The following is a 27,958-nucleotide window of genomic DNA, read 5'->3' on the forward strand; positions in this document are numbered from 1 at the left end:
TCAGATTTCACTTGATCTGTATTACATCAGATGATCAAAGCTCAAGGTCTTTGTGCACCACATTGAACTGTTTGGTGCATAATGAGTGAGCTAATGAAGCAGCACGGTCAGTTGAGTGTGAGTGGTAGTGCTGGCCCTCGAGAAGGCTATTAATTCACTCTGTGAATTTATTGTGCTTTATTTATTTACATTTTCATCAACATTTTTTTAATTGTATTGCTTCTTTGTCGCAGGCTTGTTCACATTACCGTTGACAAGAATCAGTAGCTAAAGCCCTTTCTCCAGATTATGGTGACATTTTTGCACCTTACTCTTTATAGTAATTGTTTTTTTTTAGTATTTTGGAAGTTGTTTGTAGACACTGTGTCAAGATCTTCTTTTAAATTTGTGACCTTGCTCACTTTCATCCATCATGCTTTCTTTCCGTCCGTGCATGTCCGTGTTCAGAAGCTGACGGTATGAGCGGCGGGGAAGATTCCTTCAATGTCAACGACCCGGACGAGGGATTCTCCTCCGGGGCGTCGAACAGCAGCCAGCCCAGCGGCACTAAGGCGGGCGGCGGTGTGGGGCCGAGAGGCGGCAGCTTGAACAGCAGCAGCAGCATCAAGAAAGCCATCACGGCCCGGTTGTCTCGGGACAAGGAGAGAGAACGGGAGAGGGAGAGGGAGAGGGAGAGGGAGGCCGAAAAACAGGCCGAGTTGTCAGCAGATCACCAGGCCGCTGTGAGGAAGCACCATCAGAGGCAGCAGTCGCCTCCAGCCAGCATCAACTTGGATGCCATCCAGCTGAGCCCCATAAAGAAGCACCTGAGCTTCCCCGTGGGGCCCGCACTGGTGCGGACTGGCAGCACCTCCTCTAGCAAGTCCTTCGACTGCATGAATTTCAACCTTAACGGAGGGGACGAGGAACGAGAGGAGACGGCGGGGGGTTCTGACAAGGAAGGCGGGCTTCCAGTAGGCGGCTCCCACCGTCACTCTACCATCAGCCTGAAGGAAGAGCACCTCATCAGGCCAGAGGACGCCCAGGACCTCCTTTCTCCTGGGGCGCCTCTCACCAAGCAGTCCCGCTCCCCCAGTTTCAACATGCAGATCATATCACAGGTCTAATGTGCAGTGCAGGCCATGGTGGTACACACACACACACACACACACACACACACACACACACACACACACACACACACACACACACACACACACACACACACACACACACACACACACACACACACACACACACCTGTTCATAACACTCATCCACATGCAGTTTTTTTCTCTGCGATATTTTACAACCCTACTGTGACAATCTCTGTCTACCTATCTGTGTGCGTGTGTGTGCGTGTGTGTATGTGCGCACTAGAGTTGTGTGTCCACCCGTTTAACATCCATGACAGTCTAGACCTGCAGTTGTTGCTGGTGGGTTTAGCGTTACTGAAAATGCAATGAGAGGAAAAGTAGTAAATGACTTCCCACTGCTGTAACTACAGTCCAGCATGTCTGCACTGTATCCTCCTGTCTGACCAAGCAGAGCATTCCTCAAAAGGGAGGAAACTTAGTGGGTAAAGTCATAAGGATGCCATGCTAGCTGAAGGGGATATATATATATATATATATATATGACATTTCAGATTTTTGAGTTCCTGACTGAATCAGTCAAAAATGAATCAGCAATAATACTTACCGTCGCTCATGTGGAGAAGAGTGGGGATTATTGCTCTTTCTCTTCATTCCTTCCCTTTCATTCCCCGGGCTCACGTGCAATCGTTCTTGCTGATTATCTTCCCTTTGTTTTTAATTGGGCATAAATGGTTGTGAATGGATTAAAGTTTATTTTTAAATGTTTTTTTTTTTTTTATTACAATCCAAAGAAGGTAGCATTTGTGTTTTTTTCACTTGTGTGACAGTTATTTGGCAGAAATCAGTCGGACAAAAGTCCTTCTCTAGTTGTCAGCCCACGACTTTCCTTTTATTCTGTAATCTTAATATTCTCATTTGATCTGTAAAATCAGACTTTTAAGATTGTTGTTAAGCAAAACTGGAGTATGGTAAGGGTTTGTGTTGCTCTGAGCTTTTACCTGGACAAATCTGAAGAAATCACCACTGTGCAGCTACAAGAGGATTTAATTAATCTTGTGACGTGATTTAAAATCTGAAGCTGAATCTTGTGGAAGAACTGGATTAAACTATAGTAGAGAGTGCAGGTTTGGGTCTTAAGCTAAAAGGCAGTGACTGTATTTTATATTGGATTGTTATTAATGGTTCAAACCATTTAATGGGTCCTTCCATCTGAAAGCACCTGTAGGTGTGTTTGGGAGGCTCTGGCTTGCATGCTGTGTCAGTCTGAGTCGGTGACGCGCTGCCCTCCGGAGGCTTGTACCAGTCACTGCGCATGGACAGTCACCATGACGACAGTCTTGCCGTTTTTGTGCTCTGATTGGTTGCTCATGAAACATTTTGTTCTACCTCATTGTGTGTTCACCCTGCCACTCAGACACCTGTCTCCCAATCAGGCGCAGGATTTCAAGACCCCATTTAGGTTTGAACCCGGAGCGCTTTGCTCGCCACATTTTGGCGGTTAAATACTGGGGATCAAACTGGTTTCACACTGCAACTGTAATGACACTGTAGTAAAAAAAAAAAAATCTGTGTGCATTCACGTGAGGAGTTGTGACTGAATATCTCAGCCTTCATTTCAGTTCAATCACACCACGCACAAAACAATAGCTGCAAAACAACAACACAACTGTCTTCAGGTTTTCTGTCATATATCAAACAACCACATCAGGATTAACCTGATTATTCTAATTCCCCAGAAATGTCCTGCTTATCTTTTTTTTTTTTAATGTAATGGTTTTTCAAGTGCAATTTTTTTTTAATCCTCATGTGCATGGAGTAGGATCTTCTCTACTGTTAAATGCCTGCATCTGCCTGCACAGTGCTAGCTAGCCTTCTGTAGTGCTCCCTGCCCAGGCTGAGTGATTTGAACATGGTGTGCTTGTCTTGCATGTTTAGAGCCCTGCAAAGCACCGCTGTTTCAGATGTGTGAAACAGCCAGCGAGCCAAACCCAAGTTTCGCCCTTGTCCTCGCCAGATGTGCCAATACACATCCTCTCCTTAAGGAAATAATGTCTTGCGTGGTTGTCTTAAGTTAAAATGCCTTTTGTTTGTTCTGTTTACCAGTCTTATTTCAAAGTTAATGGACGGGGGGGGGGGAGGGATGTTTGGACATATGGCTCAACGTGCCCTTAGATGCAGATTCAAACTTTTTTGCCATACATTTTCTTCTCACTCATCACCGGTGTGTGCGACATACATTCACAGTCATCACTTTTTGCTGTTCACATGTAGAAGCAGTATATTATGCGTCCGTGTACTGTAGATGTCAGCTGTTGTATTGCATTTCCCCATGTCTTGCTCAAGTGCTTGTTTAAAAATGAGGATGAATGATTAATGTACAGTATATAACAAGTCAGTTCAGTCTGCAGTGAAAGTCCCACACAAACTCATGCTCCCGCTGTGCTGGAAACCCCCACAGCTGCTGCTCCTGGTCCTGAGTGAGTCCCGTGTGCACTTTAGCCTTAAACATTTCAGGCCCAAAAAGCCTTGATCCGTCGGCTCTTCGGCCTCACACGCTCCTCGTAGGATTGGACTGAGGGAAGAGAGAAGTGCAGCTACAGTTCACACTCTCACCTGGTCTTGTCTGCTGTCATCCCTGTGCTGTGTGGATCACAACAAGCCCTATTCCCATTTGCTGTAGTTTGCTGTGAGTAGAGTGGCACCTTTTTTGTTGTTGTTTTTAAAAACTGTTGACGTGTTCATGTCATTAATGTGCCCCTGAGCAAGGTTACCAGCAGCCATGTTGGTACTGTGTGTTGACTCAGAGTAACTGACAAATATCCCTCAGTGTCTCTGTTGTTACTTGCATGTGATCAGGGCGGGAAATGAAGACCAGCAGGTGAATGTTGATTAAAAAAACATGTCTGGGTATTTTATCTGCTATTACATTTTGGTAGAACAATAAGCCTAGAAATCAACATGAGGTCCTTGCATTGTTTTAAAAACAAAAATGTCGCATTTAGGTGATAATAATTTGTACTTGGTCAGCCACTGTTGCTGGTGGCCTACGTTCATTTCCTGTCCTGCATGTGATAACTGTGGGCTTTGTTTTCATACAGTCTGATGCACTTTAATCCATCCACCTCTCTCCTCAAGATAGTTATTGAAATGATATATATATAGATGTGCAAACATGTATACACTCAATGCAGGGTTTTAGTCTCTTTTAAAGTAGTACTTCTATGTGATGTCACATTCAACACAATGCTATTTTTGTTAAAAGTCTGAGGGTACAGCTATTTATTTTTCTTTTCAAAACCAAATAAAAAAATGCTAAGGGTGTCTGGAAGGTCTCAGGAGATTCTCAAAAAGCCACATTTTAAACATGGCAGCACCAAATTTCTGTTCTTGAAGTCAGAATTGATTCTATGCAACATTTTTTCCCCCTTTTTTTCTTTTTGGTGTTACCGGCTTTCATTGATCTGTGTCGAGTGGAATGGGGCAGATGCATTTAAGCTGATTTTTAAGGTGCAAGTCCTCAACAGCGCCCCCCACAGTGCTGCAGAGCAAAGGACCTCTCTAATGTGGATGAAATAAAGAGGACCATCCATTTGTCATCCCTCACGGAGAGGAAGCCACACTAGGACTTTTGGCGCATGTCAGGCCCTTCTGTCAGTTTGCTGCTCTGTGGCTCAAAGACATCTGTGGTGTATGAAATATAAACAGATTAGCAATGATGAATTGAATCTACGTGCTTCGAGGGAAGCTGCTGGACGATGTGATAACACTGTACTATTGATGTTGTATAAATGGAGAGAGAGACTTATTTTAAATCTTGTAAATAGAAAATGTACAAAGATGAAACCAAGATAAATATAAAAAACTGAAGATCAGTCTGAGGTGTAGAGAGAAATTAATCTGTATATTGTTGAATAAATATTGTGCCGTAAGGGATAAAAGAGTCCGTCTGCTTTGTATGTGGAAGTGGTTCAATACTATTATAAAGACATACAGTATAACTGCTCTGTTGATAAATAAGCTTATTTAATGAATACACAAAGTGCAGTTTAGTTTTACTTACTTCTACTATTTGACAAGTGTTTCTGAAAATGTAGTTCTTGTAGCAGCTGATGGTGCATTACATTAATTTTCATTCTGTAATTTATATATATATATATAGAGAGAGAGAGATTTATAAATAAATTTTAAAAAAAAACTCTACTGCCTTGTGAGAATTAGTATTGGACCTCAATAGAAAAAAAACAATTGTTAATTACAACCCTAGTAATATGTTTGATTTTAACAATAGCATATTTAATAACAATACATGAGAACAAGAAGCAGTTGAGTAAGTTAAGCTTATGTAAATTGTGTTTTGGTCAAACATTTCAAGCAGGTTTTGTTAAATGACGGCCCAAGGACATTTATGTCTAACCTTATTTTAAGTTGTTACTGTTTACCAGACTCTAAATCACAAGTTATTGCAGTAAGAATAGTAGTCTTTATTGCAGAAAAACAGCTGGTTCCAGGTTTGTGATTGGAGCTGTGATCAGTGGTGATGTGCTGACCCCTAGTGGTGGTAATATTGTACATGCAGGTAAATCAATTTAACCTTGAAATGAATAATTCATGCTGTTGATTGTGATTCACATGCCTGTGTCTACAGTGAATCGCCACTTTATCCACAGTCTATGTTATCTTCTTTCAGCCAAATGTTACTTATTTGAATCGTTTCCATCATTACAGGGGCTGAGATTTGAATTTCCTTTCCAACTTTGCAAAAACCTGAAAGCTTCACTTTGCCTCAAACATCCCATTAACAAACGACTGCAGCTCACTTCCTGCTGTACACCTGTGACCATGACAACACATGGTGGGCCCATGGACTATAAATGAAGAGAAATTCATCACACCCTCTAACCTCTTTTCCAGTTACATACACCTTTACAGCAGGGACTTAAAGATGTACTCCGTCATAATTGAGATACGCTGTTTCTAGAAGCCTCTTTGGCAGTAAGATGCAGGTTAGAGTCAAACCTGTGACTGCTCTAACCACTCAGCGCTGCTCCATGGCGTACATCTTTAACTGAATCCAGTGGTTCTTCAACTTTGCACTACCACCTCAGAAAATATCAGACTCTCTCAAGCACCGCCACTAAGACCAGTGTTAAAATACAGCAGTGTATACCCACACTATTCAGCTGCGGACAGGAAGTTTAGCCTTTGGCTCATGAACGTGACTGTGTAGGAGCAGGCTGACATCGAAACAAAAGTATTACAGGAAATGCTAAACTTGTTTTAAATGATGTTTCACAAGTGTTTCTTATTTATTTAGTAATTAATGTTTCCCCAAGTACCACAGTTTGAGAACCAGTGACTTAATCGACTCAAACATTAAAGACCTGCAAAATGGTTTTGCTCTTAGTAACATAGTTTAACCTAACCAGTATTATCAAGATACTTTCTAGTAGAGGAACGTTAGGCCTGTTGCCTTTTTACTTTTTAAAGCCACTTTATGGACTCAACAGAGCAAATGACTGAAACGACTGTCATCACAAGGTCCACAATAGTTTGGATTGAAAGCACAAGAGCAGCTACTAAATGGACACTGGTTACATTTCAATCATCTGCAAAAAAAATAACCAAAACTATCATAAAACAACAACAAATTAGCCTGTTGATTATTACTGACTTAGCCTTCTGAATTAAAAGCATGCCATTATCATAGGAGAGCGCTAAATGCTAAAATGCTGATGCTAAAAGTAGGTACAACCATGTTCACCTTGGCAGTTTAGTGTGTAAGCATGCTAACATTAGCCTATTAGCATTAAACACAAAGTAACCTTGACAACCATGACAAAATTGTGTGAACAGCTACTAAATTAACCTTGTTGTGAGGTTGTTTTGTTACTTTCTTTTCCAAGGTCATGTTTGCATGGACTATTTCCAAAAACAAATGTACTGGTTACTGATTAACTTCCAGAAACATGTAGTTATCATACAAGAAAAAATATTTTTTTAATAACAGAAACAAGTTCCTGGACACTCATCACTCTTTGTACAGAATAAACAGTAGGCTACTGCATGCCAGATGAGATTATAATCCATAATACCTGAACTGTCAGACACAGTAACTATTAAATTCAGAAAATGTTTTTTTTTTTTATGAATGACAATCATAAATACAAGTATATAATAGCTACTGAGAGCCAATCAGAGCTCCATTCAGTAACAAGATCCCTAGTTGAATACTCTGGAGGTGTCACCTGGCAACAAGGGCTGTAACGCCTGGCATGAAACAAAGCTTTTCCACATGCCTGAAAGTGTGTGTTCTGTCAAGTCCGACGCCAGAAACAACTTCATGTTAATGCTGTGTTTCATCCAAATCAAAGGTGGATCTGAAGACAGTAAAACGGGTACGTTAACTATGGTATATGATACTTAAATGTTGATTTGAGTGAGCTTTCCTCCCGTCCACCTGGGGTCTGAAACATTCTCTGAGCTGTGAATCACAATGTGTTTGAAACTCACATTTTTAAAATGTATATATCACAATCCTTTGGTTTGTTGGTGCGTGAAGCTTGAGCAGGAACAGGAGGTTAATATTGTTTTGAGAGGGTGGAGCCATATAACAGTGGCAACATAACAATTACAGCCTTTCTCTCCAGTTGAGATAACCAAGGATTAGGTGCAACTGACTACCGCATATCATGACTGAATCAATGGGTCAGTTTGGACTTTATATATGTGGTATTGTAGATATACAGGAGGTCCTTAATTCAAAAATCAATTTGTTTGAGTTGAGAGTATCCTGCTCTTCCAAGGTGGAAAGTGGAGGAAGTGGAGATAATGCAGAGCAGGTCAGCGTGATGAAGGAATTTGTGAGAATACTAAAGTCCCAGGCTGCAGGTTTAATAGATTAGGAGTCCATCAATGACTATGCACACTCTTCCTCTTTTCTCTTCAGACTTCCTCCACAAGAAGCACTTCTTCCAAACGAAGGGTTTCAACTCGACTTCTCTACTTCCTCAGAAATGCTGCCTAAATCAGAGAATAAGATTCACCCTCACCAAATAATCGGCCAGCTTCGGCAGAACAAACCTGAACTCAGCCAAGTGGTTACTCGTTTTAAAAAGGTATGTGTTTGCCTGTCACATTACTTTTTACAAACAATGTGCTAAGTTAAAATATATGAATACTATGGTAATTATAGAGAATGGCCCCTGTCAGTGTTATGGTAAAATTTAGCAGTTAAATCTACAATCTCTAAAGTACAATATATACCATTACATGTAATATACAGTACCTTACAAGCAGTGTTGGAAGAAGTACTCAGACCCTTTACTTAAGTAAGAGTAATAACAAGGTAGAAATACTCTATTACAAGCAAAAGTCCTACATTAAAAATTCATGCTAAAAGGTGTTAGCATTAAAATATATGTGTATAAGTACAAAGAGTAAAAATAGTCATAATTCTCAATAGATTCATATAAATATCTAATGTTGCAGCTGATAAAGGTGGGGCTAATTTTATTTACTTTATAGACTGTTGTGTGGCTTAATCTAAAACAATATATGTTATTTTAATTGTTGATTATATTTTGTATTAGTAATCTGTAAAGTAACTAGTAGCTAAAGTTGCCAAATAAATGCAGTGGAGTAAAAAGCACAACATTTCCTCTGAAATGTAGTGGAGTAGAAGTATAGAGTAGCATAAAATGGAATTACTAAGTACAGTACTTGAGTGAACATACTTAGTTACTTTCCACAACTGGATTAAGTACAACAAATAGTTTTGATTATTTGTGATGAATCATTCAAAACCACACAATGTATGTTTTTAAATGTATATCTTTAGCCACTCTCATAATGCAGTTATTTATTGATCCAGAGCTTGTTTATGTGGAAGGTTTAGTCGGGTTTCAGCAGTCTGCTCAGCTTTATCCAGCTCTGACATCACTGATGCAGTACTTTGAGTGTGAGCCAGCACACAGCAGTGACTGCAGAGGCTCCTCTCTCCTTTCATGCTCACCCTGAGGCAGATCTGTGCGCCGTAGCTCCCCCCATGTTGCATCCAGGATGGGGGAAGCTGCCGTGAAGTCTCGGCTGTTTCATTCTTTGGCGATCGCTGCAGTCAAACCCTCTAACCATCTTTCTCCGTCCCCTTCTTCCCAGCGCTGTGCCTTCGCTTCCTGGACCAGAGAGAACATCCACAAGGGGCAATGCTGCTTCTTTGAAAAAGATGTCAGGTAGGGTGAGCTGCTCTGTGATGTGTTGCTGATAAAAAGAAAAGTATGAACTGACCCGTGTAGTTTGATGCTGCTGCAAAGTAAAGCAGAGACGCTGTAGCATCAGGGCAGTTGAGTCAATGTTAAGTTAATTGAATCTTTTGGTTGTTTCCAGTAATTGTTTCTCTGTCTGTGTGGGAGGAAACATTAGGAGCATTAGCATTTATTTCTTCATTAGAGAGGATGTATGTAAGTGTGGCTACTCAAAGGCTGAGCATGTGGACGAAGCCATCAAGCCAGAGGACTTCATGGGCGAGTCGTGGGACAGACAAAGACATGTCAGCAAAGTCCCCACGGATGCTTTTGGAGACATCAGCTTTGGTTGTTTGGGACAGAAGACTGGCAAGGTGAAACCGTCCTCTCTCTATAGCATGTAACCTAACATATAACATAACGAATGTGAGCCTGTGTGTCTTTATCCTTGCCCTCGTGTCATTCTCAGTATGTGCGAGTGTCCACAGACACCAGCTCAGAAATCCTGTACCAGCTACTGACTGAGCAGTGGAAGCTTTCCCCTCCCAACCTCCTGATCTCAGTGACCGGAGGAGCCAAGAACTTCTATCTGAAGGCTCGTCTCAAGAACATGTTCAACAGAGGTCTTATGAAAGTGGCACACACAACAGGTCAGCCTCAGACGTCAGGCTGTAGAGAGTCTGTGGAAGCATGTGTAGTTGTGGAGTGTGGTAAAATATACTGTATATACCTCAAAGGCCCGCTCCTTCTGCCTGAGCAAGTGCTATTTAAAGTAAAGTGTTTTTTTATTCACTGCTCACTTCTCTGTCTGACTGTGTCCCGTTTCACACTTGTCTTGTGTTTATGTGCCAGCTGTCAAGCTACTCAGCTAGAAAAAATCAAAACAAATTGTAGTTGGTGAGTCAGCGCCTGGAAGATTTTGCAAACTGTTACAAACTAGTTTGGTCTAAGGGTTTAAAGCTATGGCTCTCATCACTAGTCCTAACCTTGAGATAGCTAAAGAGGTTGAAAACAAGGAAACCACACATAAGGGCTGCTTTCAAATATCAGAGAGAATAGAGTGAGGTAGGTTCCCTAGGTATTAGGCCCATGGCTAGTTGGTTGGATCCTCAAACAGTATTTGTATTTTGAATTTGTATTTTTATTTGGGTCTCTTTTAGCCCATTGGCTAATCTTCCAAGAGTTCACTGCAGTGCAGTCTGAGTAGTGTCTTCCACAGTGAGCCTCCATTGGGCGTTCAACACTCTGGCAGTGACACTTTTACCACACACAGAGTACACCGCACCCACAACCATCTCTCAACATGAAAGCAGCCCACAAACAGACAAATAAAGAAAACAAGAAGAAATCAGTGTCTCCAAAAACGGTACGCTAGAAAGATGGCAGTCTGTGTCCACCTACTTTGGCCTGTTTTTCTTCAGTTAGTTCAAATTAAGGGACTTTTTAATGCTACAGCATAGTATAGAAAACAGTGTGCACCATGCTTTCAAACGTGTGCCAAAGGTTTTTTGCTTTAAATGTTCCCGTGCACACCACTAGGTTCACAAATCATATTTTCTGAGTTTGGTTGAATAGGCCTGCACAGAGCCCTGACCTTAAACCTGTCCAACACTTAAATGAATCTGAACACAGGCTGTGGACAGGTTGAGATTTTATTAGAGTTTTGTGTGGAACTATATGTTGGCTGGAACATTGACCAACCAGTGGAGACTCCAGATTGGAGAAAAAAAAAAGGCTAACTATTCCTTTAATGCCCAAGGTTTTTGATTGGCATACTCAACAATCACATGTGTGTGGATATTCACATGTCCTGCAAATATAGTATTTGTACATATGGTATCAACAGTATATAATATGTGGACATATAGATGTATGTGTTATTAAATTTGTTGTTGTTCACAGGTGCGTGGATCATCACTGGTGGTACGCACGCTGGTGTGATGAAGCATGTAGGGCAGGCTATGAGGGACCATGCCTTGAGCAGCTCCGTGCAGGGCCAGATCGTGGCAATTGGAGTCGCAACGTGGGGAATAATTCATAACAGGGACGCTTTGGTGCATTCAGAGGTATGATAAACACATTCACACATTTGGCTCGTCTCTTCTTTTGGTAAGATTCATCACCTGCATGGAATACATCTTGTTTTTCCTTCCTTTCTCTCCTCCTCCTCCTCCTCCTCCCCTTGTCTGCAGGGTCGTTTCCCAGCCCATTATTTGATGGACATCAAGGACCAGGGCCGACTCTCCTGCCTCGATAACAACCACACCCACTTCCTGCTGGTGGATGATGGGACCCAGGGACACTATGGGGTGGAGATTGAACTGCGTAGCCGTCTGGAGAAATACATCTCCGGAAAGCGTCTTGGAATCAAAGGTTAAAAATAGCTGATGCAATGTCTGCAGAAGCAACAAGCCGTTTTTTTAATCTAATCCTACTTTTAATATTGATTTTTTTTTTGGACTCACTTCCAGAGAGTTGCGTGACCATCCCTGTGGTGTGTGTGGTTTTGGATGGAGGACCAGGCACTCTAAATGTGAGTCAGTTTCCTGTGTGTGTTTGTGTGTCTCTCTCTCTCTCTCTCTCTCTCTCTCTCTCTCTCTCTCTCCCTCCCTCTCTCTCTCTCTCGCTCTCTCTCTCTCTCTCTCTCTCTCTCTCTCTCTCTCTCTCTCTCTCTCTCTCTCTCTCTCTCTCTCTCTCTCTCTCTCCCGCTCTCTCTCTCTCTCTCTCTGTCTTGTCTGATGCCCTTGTGTCTTGTCCCAGACCATCTTTAATGCCATGCTGAATGGTACACCATGTGTGATCTTGGAGGGCTCTGGGAGAATAGCAGATGTGATCGCCCAGGTGGCAGGACTGCCTGTGACCCGGGTCACCATTGCCCTCATCCACCAGTTAATGAAAAAGTTCTTTGGCCAAGAGTATGAAAAGATCCCCGACCTCAAGATCATAGAATGGACCAAAAAGGTATGTAAACATACTGACAATCTCAGCAATTACAGACCAATTTCTAAATTACAGTTTCTTTCTCACTACTGTCTTAATTTAGCATGTTAGTATGCTGACAGCTTATGCACAGCGGAGACTGATGTGAAACGTCATACGTTTTGCAGGTATTTAATCATACACCAAAGGATTGGACAAATTGAAGTTTTGACCTGATGATCAAAGTTCTTACAATGTATCCTCTTGGGACCATTTCTGTACCAAATTTAACAGTAATGCATTCCATCCTTATAAATGTCAACCTCATGGTGGCACCAGAAGACAAGTCAGAAAATCATTGGGGAGAATCATCACTGGGTACCATGAATCTCTCTATCAATTTTCATAGCAAACCATCAAATATTTGTTCAGAGATTTCAGGGACCGACATGAATTAAAGTAAATGTAGTAGTACTATTGATAAAATAGTAGTTATACCATTTATATTTTTGAGAATTTTCAATCTAGATCTAGATACTGGAAAACAGTACTTTTAACAGTATTTGATACTATATACCGTAACGTCTTGCTTAATTACTTTGACACAGCTCTAGTCCCGTTCCAAAAATATCACAATCATACATTATTGATGCTTCATCCTGTGCCACAAGGCTCAAGTTTAGGTCCTCTAATGTTTTCTGTTCTCTCTTGATTAAGGATCTTGAACAAAATCAAGGTGGTACACCGCAATGCCAGCTCAGCTTTTTGTTCATTCACACAGAACCAAGCAAAGGTGTTGTAATGTCACCCCAGTTGTGATTTATTTGCAAAAGAAGCGTTGGTGACTAGTTTGAGTAAGCCGATCCGCACCGCGAATCAACTACTCGAACCCGACCCAACCACACACAGACGGCAGGCGTAAAAAAAGCTGCAACAGCCCTGCAACAAAGTGTGTGAAACGGTCTTTAGCCTCCGTTCACAGGCTCCCATTGTTTCCAGAATTGTTTTAAGAATTTTATTGATTACTTTCAAGACTAAAAGTCTCGTCCCAAAATACGCCTGTGAATCCTTGATGCCTTATGAACCTGAACTGAGCCTGAGGTCCTCTGGCAAGGGTCCCGGCCAGCCTTTGTGTACAGGTTTGATGTAGTCTTGCAGAGCCAGACCGATCTTCACGGCACTGTGTCGGTGCTGGAGTATGGTCAGGCTACATTCGCTTAACATCTTGGGTTAAGGGGAGAAAATGCACTGGCTTGTTTGTATTTCTTTAATCAAATCATAATCATCTTGGGCGACACTAAGCCCCAGATGCTGAGAAATGCTGGAAATCAGGTTTTATCCCAGCACTGCACATCCGTGTGAAACTCTGCACATTGTGTCTCCTTTCTGTGCCAGATTCAGGACATCATCAGGATGTCTCACTTGCTGACAATATTCAAAATAGGCGAGGACAATCACGAGGATGTGGATGTGGCTATTCTTCAAGCACTGCTCAAAGGTAGGGGTTTGGTTGTCAAGCAGGTGCTCGGCACCAGACTGGACTTACTGTAGGTACACAGTGTAGGTACAGCGTTAAGTATAACGACAAAAAGTCTAAGTGCCAAACCAGCTCTTAGCAAGTATAATGTTGCTTCTCAGAGGGCTGATGGACCCGAAGGTGGTATCAGATGTGCCGAGAAAACCAACCACATATTCTTGCAGATGTTGACTTTCCAAATTTGATTCACCCCGCCTAATCTATTCACATACAGAATGCATTGCTCCTTGCAAAGGTAGTTCTCCTAATGCTGTTCTTGAGAAGACTGTTTGACACTCATTTAGAGCAAGCTTAATGCATATTGTTAACTATACTGAGCCAAAGTGCACTGAAACTACTCTAGACATTCACTTAGCATTTTGATCGTGATGAGTCATCATTCTAGCTAAACTGCTTTTCCTGTAGTTTCCATCTCTGAGCTCTATTAACAATCCAATATTATAATGCATTTCCAGGCAGTCGTCCTGCTCAGTGGAATAGTAGAATCTTTTTTGTGTGTGTAAAGCCTATTTGTTGCTAGACCATTCAGTGTGACCCCAGGTTAGCCTAAATCATGATACAGTATTAAAGTGCTGAAACTGGTATTTAATTTATTGATTTGTTGATAGAGATAGAAAATGAATTGCCAGCAATTCAATTATCAAACAAAAACAACAAGATAGTTCTCCAGTTCCAGCTTTTCAAATGTGACAATTTGCTGCTTTACTCCATTTGCACCACACTGTGATAAACTGACATCATTAATAGACATCAAATTGCATTAGTTGCATCAGTAAAAAGTCTCTTGATTGAAGAGATGAGTGGGTGATATGTTGTGTAGAGACACTGTCTTGTAATTGTAACAGAAAAGTTTATTTTTTTCAGTGTTCAATCGATTTGTTGACATGATGTAAACAGAACTGAGTGTCACATAAATTATGCCACTGTAAATTCTCCACTCAGCTTCGAGGACCAGCGAGTCACTGGGAATTGAGTGCTGGAAAAGGCAGCTGGAGCTGGCTATAGCCTGGAACCGAGTGGACATAGCTGAGACCGAGATCTTTACTGAGGAAAGCCAGTGGAAGGTGGGTTAGCCTGTTATACAACAAACTGTAAGAGCAACACCAGCAGCAATCTGTGCCAGTCAGAATTGTCAAATAAATACCTTGCTCTGAAATGCACACGGTGTTGCAACTCATCTTGTATATTATATTGTAATGGAAAATGACTTGGAAAACATGGGAAGTGATGCTTCCGTAAGATAATTGTCTTTGTTGCGGCCATCCAAGAAAATTGCAGTGGTGAAAATGTTTTTCATGGAGATTTCAGCATAACCTTGTATCGTTAACATTTCACGATACAAGGGCCATTGGACTATTGTATTAAAAAATGTATGAATAGCACTGTATCATAAAAGACAGTTGTTCTCCACACTTCTATCACACTTTACATAAATGTCTAATTTTTAACAGTCCTCCCCTACTTTTACATCAAATTAAAGAAGTGTGCTGCATTGAAAAAGTGTTCTCCTGGCTTGTTCCCATCCAGTCCAGTGACCTCCACTGGGCCATGTTCTCAGCCCTGGTTGGCAACAAGCCTCAGTTTGTGAGTCTGCTACTGGAGAACGGTGTTAGCCTGAAGAATTTCCTGCAGGACGAGGAAACCCTGTGTGAGCTCTATAAACAGCTGCCCGGCTGCATCTTTCTCCGTAAACTGGCCAAGCGGGTCCACAGCTCTTACAGAAGAAGGAAAGCGTTGCGTGTCAGGCCTCGGGCTCACTCTGGGCAAGGTGAAATGATCTCCATGACTCATGTGTCTGATGAAGTGCGCCACCTGCTGGGCAGTTTCACCAAGGCCATCTACCCTCCTTCCGACATGACATACCACTTTGACATGTCTAGAGAGGAAACATCCATATCAGTAAGTTTGTTTATCCATCATCTACATAGATCTACATACTTTCTAATCAAATTAGGGTTGTAACGTTTGTAAGTGGGGGTTTTTATTTAACTGGGAGGATTTTCTTTCTAACACTTACAAACAAATACATTGTGGATATTTTCTGACTTCTGTATTTCTTTTTAAAAAGTACTTTTAGGCCAACAAATAAACAAAGAATTTAGTATTTTCCTACAAGGGTTGTGAACAGGGCGTTGAGATTTTCACATTGTAGAAAAGAAGAGTTAGCTAAAAATATATATATATGAAAAATCCAAATTGGTGTCTGGGAGCATGCAAGTAATGCAACAACTTCCTTCACTTTTCATTTAGCTGTCTAAAAGTCAGACGGGTTCCCAAGCTCCACTCAGGGAGGACAGTGCTGAAGCACAGAGGGACCCGGGCAGAGACCTTTTCCTTTGGGCTGTCGTCCAGAACAATAAGGAGCTGGCTGAAATTGCCTGGGAGCAGGTGATCAGAACACTTCCGCTTATACCGAGAAAGTTTGAAAACAGTCATTTTGCAAGTTTGTGTGTGGCGTTGCATCTTTTTTTTTTTTTTTTATCTGTATCTACATGGACCCAGTGTAGAGACTGCATGTCTGCTGCTCTGGCTGCCAGTAAAATCCTGAAGACAATGGCGGAAGAAGGAGGTGATGCAGACGAGGCAAAGGACTTGCAAGAGCTCGCCGATCAATATGAAAAACACGCTATGGGTATAACACTACAGACATGACGAGTGGCTTCACTGATGTGAGATAGGTTGTTACAAGGTTAGCATTTATCTACATTGTGTGTGTGTGTGTGTGTGTGTGTGTGTGTGTGTGTGTGTGTGTGTGTGTGTGTGTGTGTGTGTGTGTGTGTGTGTGTGTGTGTGTGTGTGTGTGTGTGTGTGTGTGTGTGTGTGTGTGTGTGTGTGTGTGTGTGTGTGTGTGTGTGTGTGTGTGTCTGTGTGTCTGTGTGTCTGTGTGTCTGTGTGTGTGTTTCCCAGGTGTGTTCAGTGAGTGCCACAAATGTGACGAAGAGCGGGCTCAGAAGTTGCTGGTTCGTTCGTCTCCGTTTTGGGGAAGGACTACATGCCTGAGGCTGGCACTGGAGGCTGATGATAAAAGCTTTGTGGCTCAGTCAGGTGTTCAGGTGGAGCAAACTTTCAGCTTTATCTTTAGAGGCTTTTCTTTTTAACATTTTAGAACTTAGGAATGCACCCTGAGACGTGAATAAAACACAAACTTTTGGAGTAGAAAAAGTAGACACTTACACATTAACATGACATAACTTAACATTGACTGCTGTAGATTCGGTCTAACATTTCTGTCTTCAAGGCTCTTCTGACCCAAATCTGGTGTGGAGAGCTTTCAGTGGACAACCCGGTGTGGAGAGTGCTGATCTGCATGGTCTTTTTCCCACTTATCTACACTGGCTTTCTGACTTTCAGGTGAGTCCCATCAGTTACATGTGTGAAACAGTAAGGGCAGTAATCTTGCCAAAGTCAGTCTGGCCAATGGTTGTTCTTCCTGGTCATGGAACCAAGACGTCAAAACCCTTATGATGTACGCATATCAACCTTGAATAATATTGCTGCCATGAATACAGGATACAATTTGCAGCAGTTTATGATATTTGAATGAAGCCAAATGCCTTTTATGCCCCCCTTTAATAACAAGATTAAACATCATATCAGTGTCAAAAAGGTTTAGGACTTAGTTATATGACAGCATGTCAAGGAGGTCTGAATATGTTTAAGAGGAGAGAAAATATAGTTCCTATTACCTGAATAAAATGTAGCGGCCGAGCCAGATTACCTGCGTGTGGTCTACCTCGCTCAGACTACTGCCGTTCGCGCAGTTAGCGCTGCCTAGCTTTCTACATTGAGTTGTGGCTATGATAATGGCTATAAATAATAGAATGTTTTAGTTAGTTTCATGACAGATGTAATTTACATTTCTTTTAGACCCAGAAGGTTGATAGTCTGTCCACAGAAACGAAACCCAAACCCAAAGTGTTGCGTTAAGTACAAATATCTCGATTTTTTGTTCATGTTTGTGACATTCTACATCTATGAACATTGAAACTGGAGTGAAAGAGAGTGTTTCCATGTCTTTTTTTCACTTTCAAGCAGGTCAAGGTGCTATATAAGTTCTGACAGTATCAAAATGCACACAGCCCGTATTCAGAAACTGTGCCTTTAAACGAGCCATCAGGACTTCCATACAGTTGTGATGTCACTATACTGTACATAGGGGTAGCTTAAAGACGCACTAAAATGGAGAGTGTGAAAACAGGTATATTCAGACAGACAATATGAGAAAAATAATATTTTTATAATAATAATAATAATAATGTCCTTAATGTCAAGACGTTCTAGTAGAAACCCAAAATAAAAGTTTGGACCTGAATGAAGCATGAATGAGCATAATATGGGACTTACAGTATATAGTGATGTTAAAAGTGTATTGTTTCCTAATGAGTTATAATTCTCAATAGACGTGATGAAGTCATTCAGAGAGACGCTGTGAAGAACGAGGAGATCAAGACAGTGGAGACCGTAACAGGAAGTACACTTCGAACAAATTCTATTGGGCCGTAAGTAGACAGTCGCCTCTTAATAAAGACAATTGTACTTTTGCTGAGTAGTCGGCAGTCTGTTGCAGCTGCTACTCTACTATTTCTACTTTTCTCTACTTTTTCACTTTGTTATTTTTGTTTACTTATTTTGTTAACTGATTTTCACTTGCAAAAAAACAAACATCGTCGGTCAGTGACCTTCAGCACGCGGTATTGCAGTCGCTTTACCGCACCGTTGTGACGAAAGAGAGCTGAGCCGGAAGGCAAAGCTCTCGATCTACCGGTCAATCTTCGTTCCTACCCTCACCTATGGTCATGAAAGCTGGGTCATGACCGAAAGAACGAGATCGCGGGTACAAGCGGCCGAAATGGGTTTTCTCAGGAGGGTGGCTGGAGTCTCCCTTAGAGATAGGGTGAGAAGTTCAGCCATCCGTGAGGAACTCGGAGTAGAGCCGCTGCTCCTTTGCGTTGAAAGGAGCCAGTTGAGGTGGTTCGGGTATCTAGTAAGGATGCCCCTGGGCGCCTCCCTAGGGAGGTGTTCGAGGCACGTCCAGCTGGGAGGAGGCCTCGGGGAAGACCCAACTAGGTGGAGAGATTATATCTCCACACTGGCCTGGGAACGCCTCAGGATCCCCCAGTTAGAGCTGGTTAATGTGGCCCGGGAAAGGGAAGTTTGGGCTAAAGCTGCTGCCCCCGCAACCCGACCCCGGATAAGAGGCTAAAGATGAATAAGTGATGAGAGTGAGGAAGTGATCTTCACTGCTGCACTATTTAGTTGTGTACCTTATCTTATCCTAATTCACTAACAGCAAATTACACTTTTCTCTTAGACTATTTCTGACCATTTCCTGACTACAAGAGACTGTACACAAACTTATACACACCTTAATATTTAACATTTTTGTGATTCTCAAGAAATAAGTGTCCAAAATGTCTCAGACCCCCAATGACCCTTCTGTCCACAGCGTCTTCTCCGGCCTGCAGCGCCTGAAGCCTCTGAGCAGCTGGTACAGGCTTGTCCACCTGTACAGTTCTCCGCAGGTCAAGTTCTACTGGAACATTGTGTCTTACTTCGCCTTCCTCTTCCTGTTCGCTGTGGTGCTGATGATTGACTTCCAGGCTACGCCCTCTGCTGGGGAGGTGCTGCTTTACATCTGGCTGCTCTCTCTGGTGTGTGAGGAGGTCAGACAGGTGAGAGAGTGCAGCTGGGCCACGTGTTATTGCTGCCTCTAGAGCATGCCTTATTCTAAGAAATATTTGTATCACACCAGTTTGTCTTTTCGTATCTCAGCTGTTTCATGATCCGGATGGCTTTGGGTTTCGTAAGAAAGCCCAGATGTACATCAACGAACTGTGGAATATTTTAGATGTTCTGTCCATCCTCCTCTTTATTATCGGCCTGGCATTTAGGTAAGTTTCCTTCCTCCCGGGCAATTTAGGCCAAAGAAATGCTCCCCTCTCTCTGAATCGCTAAGTTTTTCTATTTCAGGCTGACAACTGAGCTGTTCTATGCGGGTAAAATCTTTCTCTGCATCGACTTTGTGGTTTTCTGCCTCCGTCTCATGGCCATCTTCAGTATCAGTAGAACCCTGGGACCCAAAATCATCATAGTCAGGAGGATGGTGAGAGGCTTACATACAAATCTAATGAACACCAACCTGATGTAATGTGGGTGCAACTGCAGAACACAAAATGCTATACGCTCCAAAACACCTTTTATCTCATACAAAAAGAAGCTTCTATATGTGCATGTTGTGTTAAATAAAAGGTGTTTTTCAACAAAGTATTGTTTGTCACAGTCAAAACCTTATTATTGTTTGTACAGAGATTATTGGGGATCAACAGGGCCCCCCCTTAAATACTTGTCACTGCTAAATAAAGAATCTGTTATAGTGATGCTTTAGGCAGACTGACAAATCTAACTCTCTGAAATTAAAAAATGTAGCCCAGTAAAAGTCTTCCAGCGTAAAATAAAAGTCTCCGCTGCACACATTATATGTGGCATGTCGCAGTATTCAGATCCCCATATTTAAATGTCTAAATTGTTAAGAAAAAGTGAGATGTCCATGTCTTTTTGAAGCGCTGACCAATCAGAGCAGGCTGAACTGAGACAGTATGAGAAAAAGAAAGTGTTTTTTGAATATTATGTAACATCATGTAAGCATGTTCTAGTAAATGCCCCAGATATAATGGACCTGAAAGACAGCATATGTCCCATTTAAGTGTTTCTACACTGTGACTGATTTGTCCGTCCTCCAGATGATGGATATGTTCTTCTTCATGTTCCTGCTGAGTATCTGGGTGGTGGCATACGGCGTTGCCAAACAAGGCATCCTCATACACAATGAGGATCGACTGGACTGGATCGTCCGCGGGGCAATTTATGAGCCGTACCTCATCATATTTGGGGATGTTCCCAAAAATATTGATTGTGAGTGGAGATACTCACTACTTTTTTTTTTGTTTTGTCAAGTAAAAAAAATAAAAAGACTGAATAATTACAGACGTTTATGAGGATCAGACCTGATGGTTTAATTAAGATATAACCAAGAAGAAAACAATCTCTTTGCCCCCTGCAGATGCTGAATTTGACATAACCGCCTGCAGCATGAATGGCACCGATCCCCTGAAGCCAAAGTGTCCTGTGCTGAATGAACACCAAACGCCGGCCTTCCCCGAGTGGCTCACCATCATCATGCTTTGTGTTTACTTGCTCTTTGCCAACATACTGCTGCTCAACCTGCTCATAGCCATCTTTAAGTGAGTCCTTCTGCACATCTTTTTGCCTTAATTCAATTACATTTTGAGCTTATCTCTGCCACAGAATTGATGCTACCTTGTAATAATAAAAACACTCCTCTATAACCAGCGTTCCCTTGTCATTTGACTCTTGTGTTCCTGACACAGCTTTACGTTCCAGGAAGTTCAGGACAACACGGACAGAATATGGAAGTTTCAAAGATATGAGCTAATCAAGGAGTACCACAGCCGCCCTGCTGCCCCTCCTCCTCTCATCATCTTCAGCCATCTTTACCTCTTCATCAGGAGGGTGGTACTGTGCAGGCCCCCCATCATGAGCAAAGAGTTTAGTAAGTATTGGAAGATTTATTTCTGCCTATGTTGAAAGTAGACTTAATGGTTTTATGTTGCAGACTTCCCCTCTAGTTTTAGTTTAGTCACTCTATTAAAAAGCTTTATTTATCGCACAATAACATTCTTACTGATTTTAGACTATAATGGTGGGCTTTTGAGCCAGATTGTTGCCATCATAGGTCCTTGAAGAAAAATGTCAGATTCCCAGATCTGCTTTGGCAAAACAAGCATTTTTTCACTTATTTTAGAGCTTTTCTGTGATTGTTTTTACAATGGGGTTACAATTTCCCCCCATGTACCGTACAACCACCTTTAATCACAAAGTTATACGCTTAGGTCACAACAACTAAACTGTCTCCATGACAACTGAGAAACCTCCTCTGCAGAAACAACTAGTTTGTTGAAGTTTACTGGAAATAGTTTTCTGAATGTGCCTCTATACTGAGTGTGAAGGTTCACCATTGGTTTTGGAAGTAGTAGTTTGACAAGAAAACAACGTATGCACAATTTCCTTGTCCTGCACGTGTCAGGGCTTCATCGGCAGGGGGAGTTTGCTCAGACATCACAGTATGGTGACAGAATCAAGTATGGGGTTCTGGTTACGTATGAGAGGACATCGTTACCTCTGACCTTTCTCCAATGACTCCCGATCACTGACCTTTGATCCCTTGGATGCTGCTTTTCAGAGAGCGAGTTGCCTCAGATGGAGGAAGAGGACCTGTTGTCCTGGGAGGCCTTGATGAAGGACAGATACCTGCTGTCCACACAGCAGGAGCAGAGCCAGAGCATGGAGCGACGCATCCTGGACACAGCCCAAAAGTAAAACTCTACCACAGGAATGTTGCCCAGTGTTAGCTGCCTTACAAACCTCTGGAGTACATTTAATAGGTTATTAAAAAATGTTTAATTTGAACTGATGGGATAAAACTATCCAGTATTTTACAACAAAAATTACAAAAAGTCAGGAGATAAAAACAGAGAATTATTTTTATAGCATATATAGCATGTATTCAGTTTTTCTTCACCTGTGTCCCTTTGGTAGCCATTTGGAAACAAACTTTGAAGGTGCTCTAATAAATATTCTTGTACAGTATCAATAATGGGTGAAATGACTATGTGACATGTGTAAAACAGGGTTCCCATGTGTCCTGAAAACTCCTGACACCTGGAAATTGATTAAAGCGACCAATGAAATAATCAATGTTGTCCGGGAAAAATTGAAATTGTATTTCAGCCCCTCAGTCAGATCGCCTGCGTTAGGCCAGGTGTGCATTTCGTTTGAAACGCAGCTTCCCCCTGCACAGTGGTCTTCATCGTTATTTCCTGCCACGTCAAAAAATCAGTTAATGCAGGTTTAAAATAATAATTCAACCTTTTGGGCAGTGGATTTATTTGCTCCTCTGCCAAAAGTTGGACGAGAAGATCGACCCCATTTTCATGTTTGAGAGTGGATCAATTGTGTCGTCTACCTATTGGCAAGATTTCACATTTTAACTGTTGCTCTAATGCAGCAACATTGTCTTTGTTTTTACAGTGGGGCTCAAACTGTACTTTGAAGTAAAAAAAAATTAAAAAAAAATTGAACATTAAACAGTCTAGGAGTGACGCCTACACTGTGCTTTGTTTGTTTCCTAAGGGTCACCACCATAACTGATCGACTGGAGGGGGAAGAGGAGACGAGCTCAGCCGCCACGGTGCAGAGACTGGCTCGACTAGAGGAGCAGGTTGTGACCTCATTTTCTGTTATCAATGATGTTGCACCTGCATCTGTAACATTTCACGCTACGCTGTTGGAGTGAGGAGCCATGCGTATTAAAAGTGATGACACACTTTCTCTCCAGATGTCCCCACTGGAAAATCGGTCATCTTCAACCTTTTATAAGCAGTCATCATCAGAAGTGTTTGACCCACTTTTATTTTGTCTCATCAGGTCGTCCAGTCAGCTAAAGCCCTGCAGTGGATTATGGACAGTCTGAAAAGTCAGGGTTTCGCAGCAAAAGAAGCACAACCACAGAGTCAGCAACAAACTTCCTCATTCAATACCAGTGTTCACATATTTCACGCCAAATCTCCTCTTAATTGCACTCACTTTTATTTTCCGCTGCAGTATCAATTACAACGGACGAGTCCCCCGACATTTATTCGACAGAGAAAGAGGACGGGTTCCACGTGAATGCCCGTCAGTTTCACTACCCCAACAGCAAACTCACACGCTTCCCTGTGCCTGAGGAGAAGGTGCCATGGGAGGTATTTCACTTACATTTCCACCTTAAAACTACCAGCTGCTGGTCCTCAACAGCACAACATCGCTGCATGGATAGGTGGTTTATTGGATCCTGGTTGTTTTCATGTCCTCTTTTTTCAGGTCAGCTTCAGCTCTTACATTCTGCCCGAAAACAGTGAGGACAATGTGGACGGGTACGTTTTAACCAAGAGAACACCAACAATTATGTTTTGTTGCTGTTGGGCTTGGCAGTTGTATTTGTGCAGCTCAGATAAGTCATTGTGGTGTTTTGTCACGATGACAAGAGATTTTATTATTAAAACATCTCAAACCTACGAAAGCCCTCACATGGAATATAAGGATTTTTTTGGGTCTGAATTTTGTCTCCTAACATTAGAGGAGGTGAAAACAAAGTTGTGCTAGGGTAATTTTTCTTAAACTATTCTGACAAAAACAAATGAAAAAACAAAATAATAACAAACAAACAAAAAGACGTGCCCTAAGCCTTTTACTGAGTGTCTATTTACACCTGGGTGAATATAGCCTTTGTCGCGTGATCTGGCTATTTACACCTTACCCTGACTTATTATTTTGGCAGTTTGGTGAGATTAAGGCAAATAAAACCTACTTGGCTAGGGTTAGGAAAAGAAATTGGTAAAAATTGCACTGTTTGGTATTGACACCCGGGTACAAATAGCATACATTGATACTTACACCTGGGTGTAGATAGCCTTTGACAACTTTTTTTTCTGTTCTTACGTCATAAACACAGGAAACAAAATCATTTAGATAAGATTTTAAAAATGGATCACCAGAAAAAAAAAAAAAAATCTCACCTGCATCTCAGGGCTTCCATACAGGCAAATATAAACATGTATCTGAAATATTGCTTGACTTCCTTCAAACCTAACCCTGGGCCCACTATCTCATTACAAGTCCTCCTAGTTCCTCATCTCTTATGTTCAATTTATTCTTTCACCTTGCAGATCAGAAGCAGAAGCCTCCGTTAATTACAGGTATGATACTAGATATGACAAACAAGTCATCAAATAGCACGTACAGTGATCTTACAATAATCCCTTGATGTGTGACGTGTATCTGATCCGTCATTAGAAACCCAGGAGGGAGGACGGGCATCAGAGGACGAGGTGCACTAAGCCACCTGGGTCCAAATCTAAACACAGATCTTGTGCTTACACGGTAGGTCATCACATGTCCTTGCAGACCTTTTAAAAAAGTGATTTTATCGGCTGGACTTGGTTATTTGTCTAGGAAGACGTTCCACCTCTCATCCAAGAGGCTTCATCAGTTCATGTACGTATCTGGCCAGGCTGGGACGGGTCCAACTAACTGGTGTGAGATCCAGGTATTTAACCTCTCACAAGGGCGCTGATGTCACTGGAACCCTTTTTGCTCCAAGTGCCAACGACTGTTGTTAGAGTGACAGTCGTTTGTGGGAAGTTGGTTTCAGTGATCAGCGCCCTTGTGAGAGGTTTAATACCTGGATCTCCACACCAGTTAGCTGGACCAGTCCCAGCCTGGTCAGATGCGTACATGAACTGATGAAGCCTCTAGGATGAGAGGTGAAACGTCTTCCTAGACAAATAACAAAGTCCAGTTGTTTTTGACTGAAATTGCGACGATGACCTGGACAAATGAGAACATTCACAGGCTTTAATCGACATTAATCCAGTGGTCTGGCATGATCAATGACTTTGAAAATTGATTTTTAGCTGGCAAGACAAAGAGAGATCTGTTTTGGAGTACCTGGTGGTTTGGGATGAGACCCAGGGAACCTTGGCTTTACCTGGGGTGAGTCACACTGTTTCTTCACTTCAGTTGTATTTTGTTGTTGTTTTCACTTTTTGAGCTGTTCAAATAAATTCACCACTCTGTTGTGGTTTTGAAACCTTCAGGGACCTGTGCAATCAGATGCCGATCACTTGCCGGTGACTCTAAAGAGAACACTGGGAAAGAAGCTGTATGAAAAAGTGGATGAAAAAGTATCAGAGGGAACAAAGGTAGGTTTGTTCAGCGCTTGAGCTCGGGTCCAAATAAATGTTCCTTGGGTTTACAGGACAGCAGTCCGATTAATGAGACATTAAGTACAGCAGTGAATAAAAAGCAACAATGGAATTCAAAGAACTTAAACCCTAAGACCATTTAGAGGAAACAGCCAGACACCAGGGGGCAGCTGTGTGTTATCTGCAGCTGGAAAACAAGTTAGATTTGGTTGAAAAAGCCAATACCTGTTAGTAAAGGAGTAAAACAACAATAAAATATGACTAAATATTTAAATCAAAGACAGGCAAGAGGGATTAAAAGGTATTATGATATGATGCTCATTTTTAGGTTCATTCTTGTATTTTGGGGTTTCTACTAAAACATGCTTTAATATTCAAAAAACACAATTTTCTGTCATTTAAAAAAAGTTTTTAAAAGTATAGTATAGTTGTGACATCGCAATAGTCCAGAGGTTCTGACTGCTCGTTTAAAGCACAGTTTCTGAATATGGGCTGTGTGCATTTCTCTTTCTCTGGATTAAGATCTTGTAACCTGTATGTCATTTGTTCATAAACAACCAGGTCTCTTCCCGTTCCTTGAATTTGTCTGACGTCTAGGTGACGGTAGAAGTTCCCAAATGTCATCGTCTCTCCCATTAGACATTTTTCTTTTGGCAACCCTGCAATAAATCCTCCCTTACTGAAGGTCCTATTGTTGTTGAAACTGCCTTGAATAAGTATTGATTCAACTTTATAATCATTTTGGAAGCTGCAGTTTGTGGCTACTGTCATATGTTATACCGACAAGTGTTTTTATTAATTAGCTTACTCTCATTGATATAAATGGGTTGGACGAAACCAAAGACCAAAGAAGTTGAGGCTCTGTTCAGCTTAAATCAGCCAGTGCTGTGTTCAGGGACACGTGGCTGTTGTGATTTATTTTGTTTGTATTTAGCCTTTATTTAACCAGGTTAGACCCATTGAGATCATACATCTCTTTTACAAGGCAGACCTGGTCAAGACAGCAGGAATACAGTTACAGTATAAAAATCAGACAACAAATAATTATCCAAATTAAATCATTTTTATGTGAAACATTTGCATACAGAGAGCCTGGACACCAGAGTTTTGACCAGATCTTTAAAATCAGTGAAGGGTACAAGGTTTTGAAGATGTAGTTCAGTCTACATCTTCAAGTAGTGACAACAAAACGGCTTTAAACTCTACCTCGTCAACAGACAGAGGATAGACAAGAAAACCATAAACAGGGCTAGAAACTGAAATTCGCTCCCGAAGGAGGAGAAACCAAAAACTCTACACTGGTCTAATAATGAATAAACTAAGAAACGTTACAACAGAAAATCACTCTCGAGGAGGAAAATGACAAAAGGCTATAAAATGATCTACTCTTCACTGTGCTGAGAATAATTACAAAATCAAAAGTTCCACAATGAGGGAGGAACAAAACAAAGGGCTATGACTATCTAGAAAACAAAAGGGTTCTCAACTGACCAAAAAACTTTATCAAAATCAAAATCACTCTTCGTCAGAGGAATACAAGGAAACAGAAAAACAAGCAAGGCAATACTTATCAATTTACAAGGCAACTCTGTGGCAAGGCTGTGAAATGCTGGAGCTTCATGACACGACGAAATACTCTGGCGACGTGACAGGGGAAGACAAAGACAATATATACACCAGGGAAGGGAGCACAGGTGGAAACAATCAGGGATTAGGGGAGACACCAGACCGGTGACACAAGAGGAAGGGCAAGTGACCTGAAACGAGAGGAGAGTTACTTTTCAAAATAAAACCATGAAATTCACAAGACAAAAGCCCAAGACAGGACATTCCTCATCGCCGTGTGACACAAAACCTTTTACCCTTGACCCTGGTACCCTCGTACCCAAACCTGTTGATCTGATTACTGTTGAAGAATGAACTGCATGAGATGAATGATCAGGAATGTAAACAGTTTGGCTGATTCTGACTTGTAGTTGCTGTGTTTCAGGTGTTTGAAGGTTACGTGGATGACTGCAGGAACACGGACAACGCCTGGGTTGAAACCACCGTCCTGAACATTCACCTTGACGTAACGAGCCAGGAGATGGTGGATATCAACAGCATGGTGAGGACAAAAAACTTTGACTGATGGATTTTTTTTGTTTGTTTCCTCTGCATTTGGGTGATATTTGGGGATGATATCCCCCTACAGTGGATATAGTATTGCTAAAGATGGTTTTGTGATTATCTCCGTCTCAGGTGGTGAGCAGCCGCGGCGCTCTTCAGTGGCGGGAGCTGAGCAGCAAAACCAGATTGAACCTGAGCCAAAGAGACTCTCTGCGTATGGTCGCCGAGCTGCACAACAGGAAGTTCTGATGTTCA

General features: G+C 41.7%; 2 protein-coding genes across 4 annotated transcripts in view; both read left to right on the plus strand.

Moving 5' to 3' along the window:
• The window catches only part of LOC310952612 (hyccin 2), a 43,156-nt gene extending 38,307 nt beyond the window's left edge, over nt 1-4,849 (plus strand). For all 3 annotated transcript variants that reach the window (XM_083921265.1, XM_083921267.1, XM_083921266.1), the window contains one exon: nt 448-4,849. In XM_083921265.1, coding sequence (XP_083777391.1) covers nt 448-1,106 — 659 coding nt within the window. In that variant the 3' untranslated portion in view covers nt 1,107-4,849. The remainder of the gene's footprint in view (nt 1-447) is intronic.
• A 4,285-nt stretch (nt 4,850-9,134) lies between these two features.
• On the plus strand, nt 9,135-27,952 carry trpm2 (transient receptor potential cation channel, subfamily M, member 2; the record flags this gene model as incomplete). Its single annotated transcript, XM_083921026.1, has 32 exons — nt 9,135-9,304; nt 9,522-9,690; nt 9,786-9,966; nt 11,219-11,382; nt 11,509-11,689; nt 11,788-11,849; nt 12,077-12,277; nt 13,631-13,733; nt 14,715-14,836; nt 15,300-15,671; nt 16,023-16,160; nt 16,275-16,404; nt 16,680-16,825; nt 17,011-17,123; nt 18,173-18,271; nt 19,219-19,444; nt 19,545-19,663; nt 19,743-19,875; nt 20,513-20,684; nt 20,833-21,013; nt 21,161-21,342; nt 22,033-22,165; nt 22,983-23,070; nt 23,277-23,361; nt 23,454-23,593; nt 23,712-23,764; nt 24,557-24,586; nt 24,684-24,770; nt 25,304-25,382; nt 25,487-25,591; nt 27,585-27,701; nt 27,836-27,952. The coding sequence occupies 32 exons, from the start codon at nt 9,135-9,137 to the stop codon at nt 27,950-27,952; spliced, it is 4,398 nt and encodes a 1,465-aa protein (XP_083777152.1).
• Between the last annotated feature and the right edge of the window lie 6 nt (nt 27,953-27,958).

The sequence above is a fragment of the Echiichthys vipera genome (assembly GCF_963691815.1).
Source record: "Echiichthys vipera genome assembly, chromosome: 10".
Lineage (NCBI taxonomy): Eukaryota > Metazoa > Chordata > Actinopteri > Perciformes > Trachinidae > Echiichthys > Echiichthys vipera.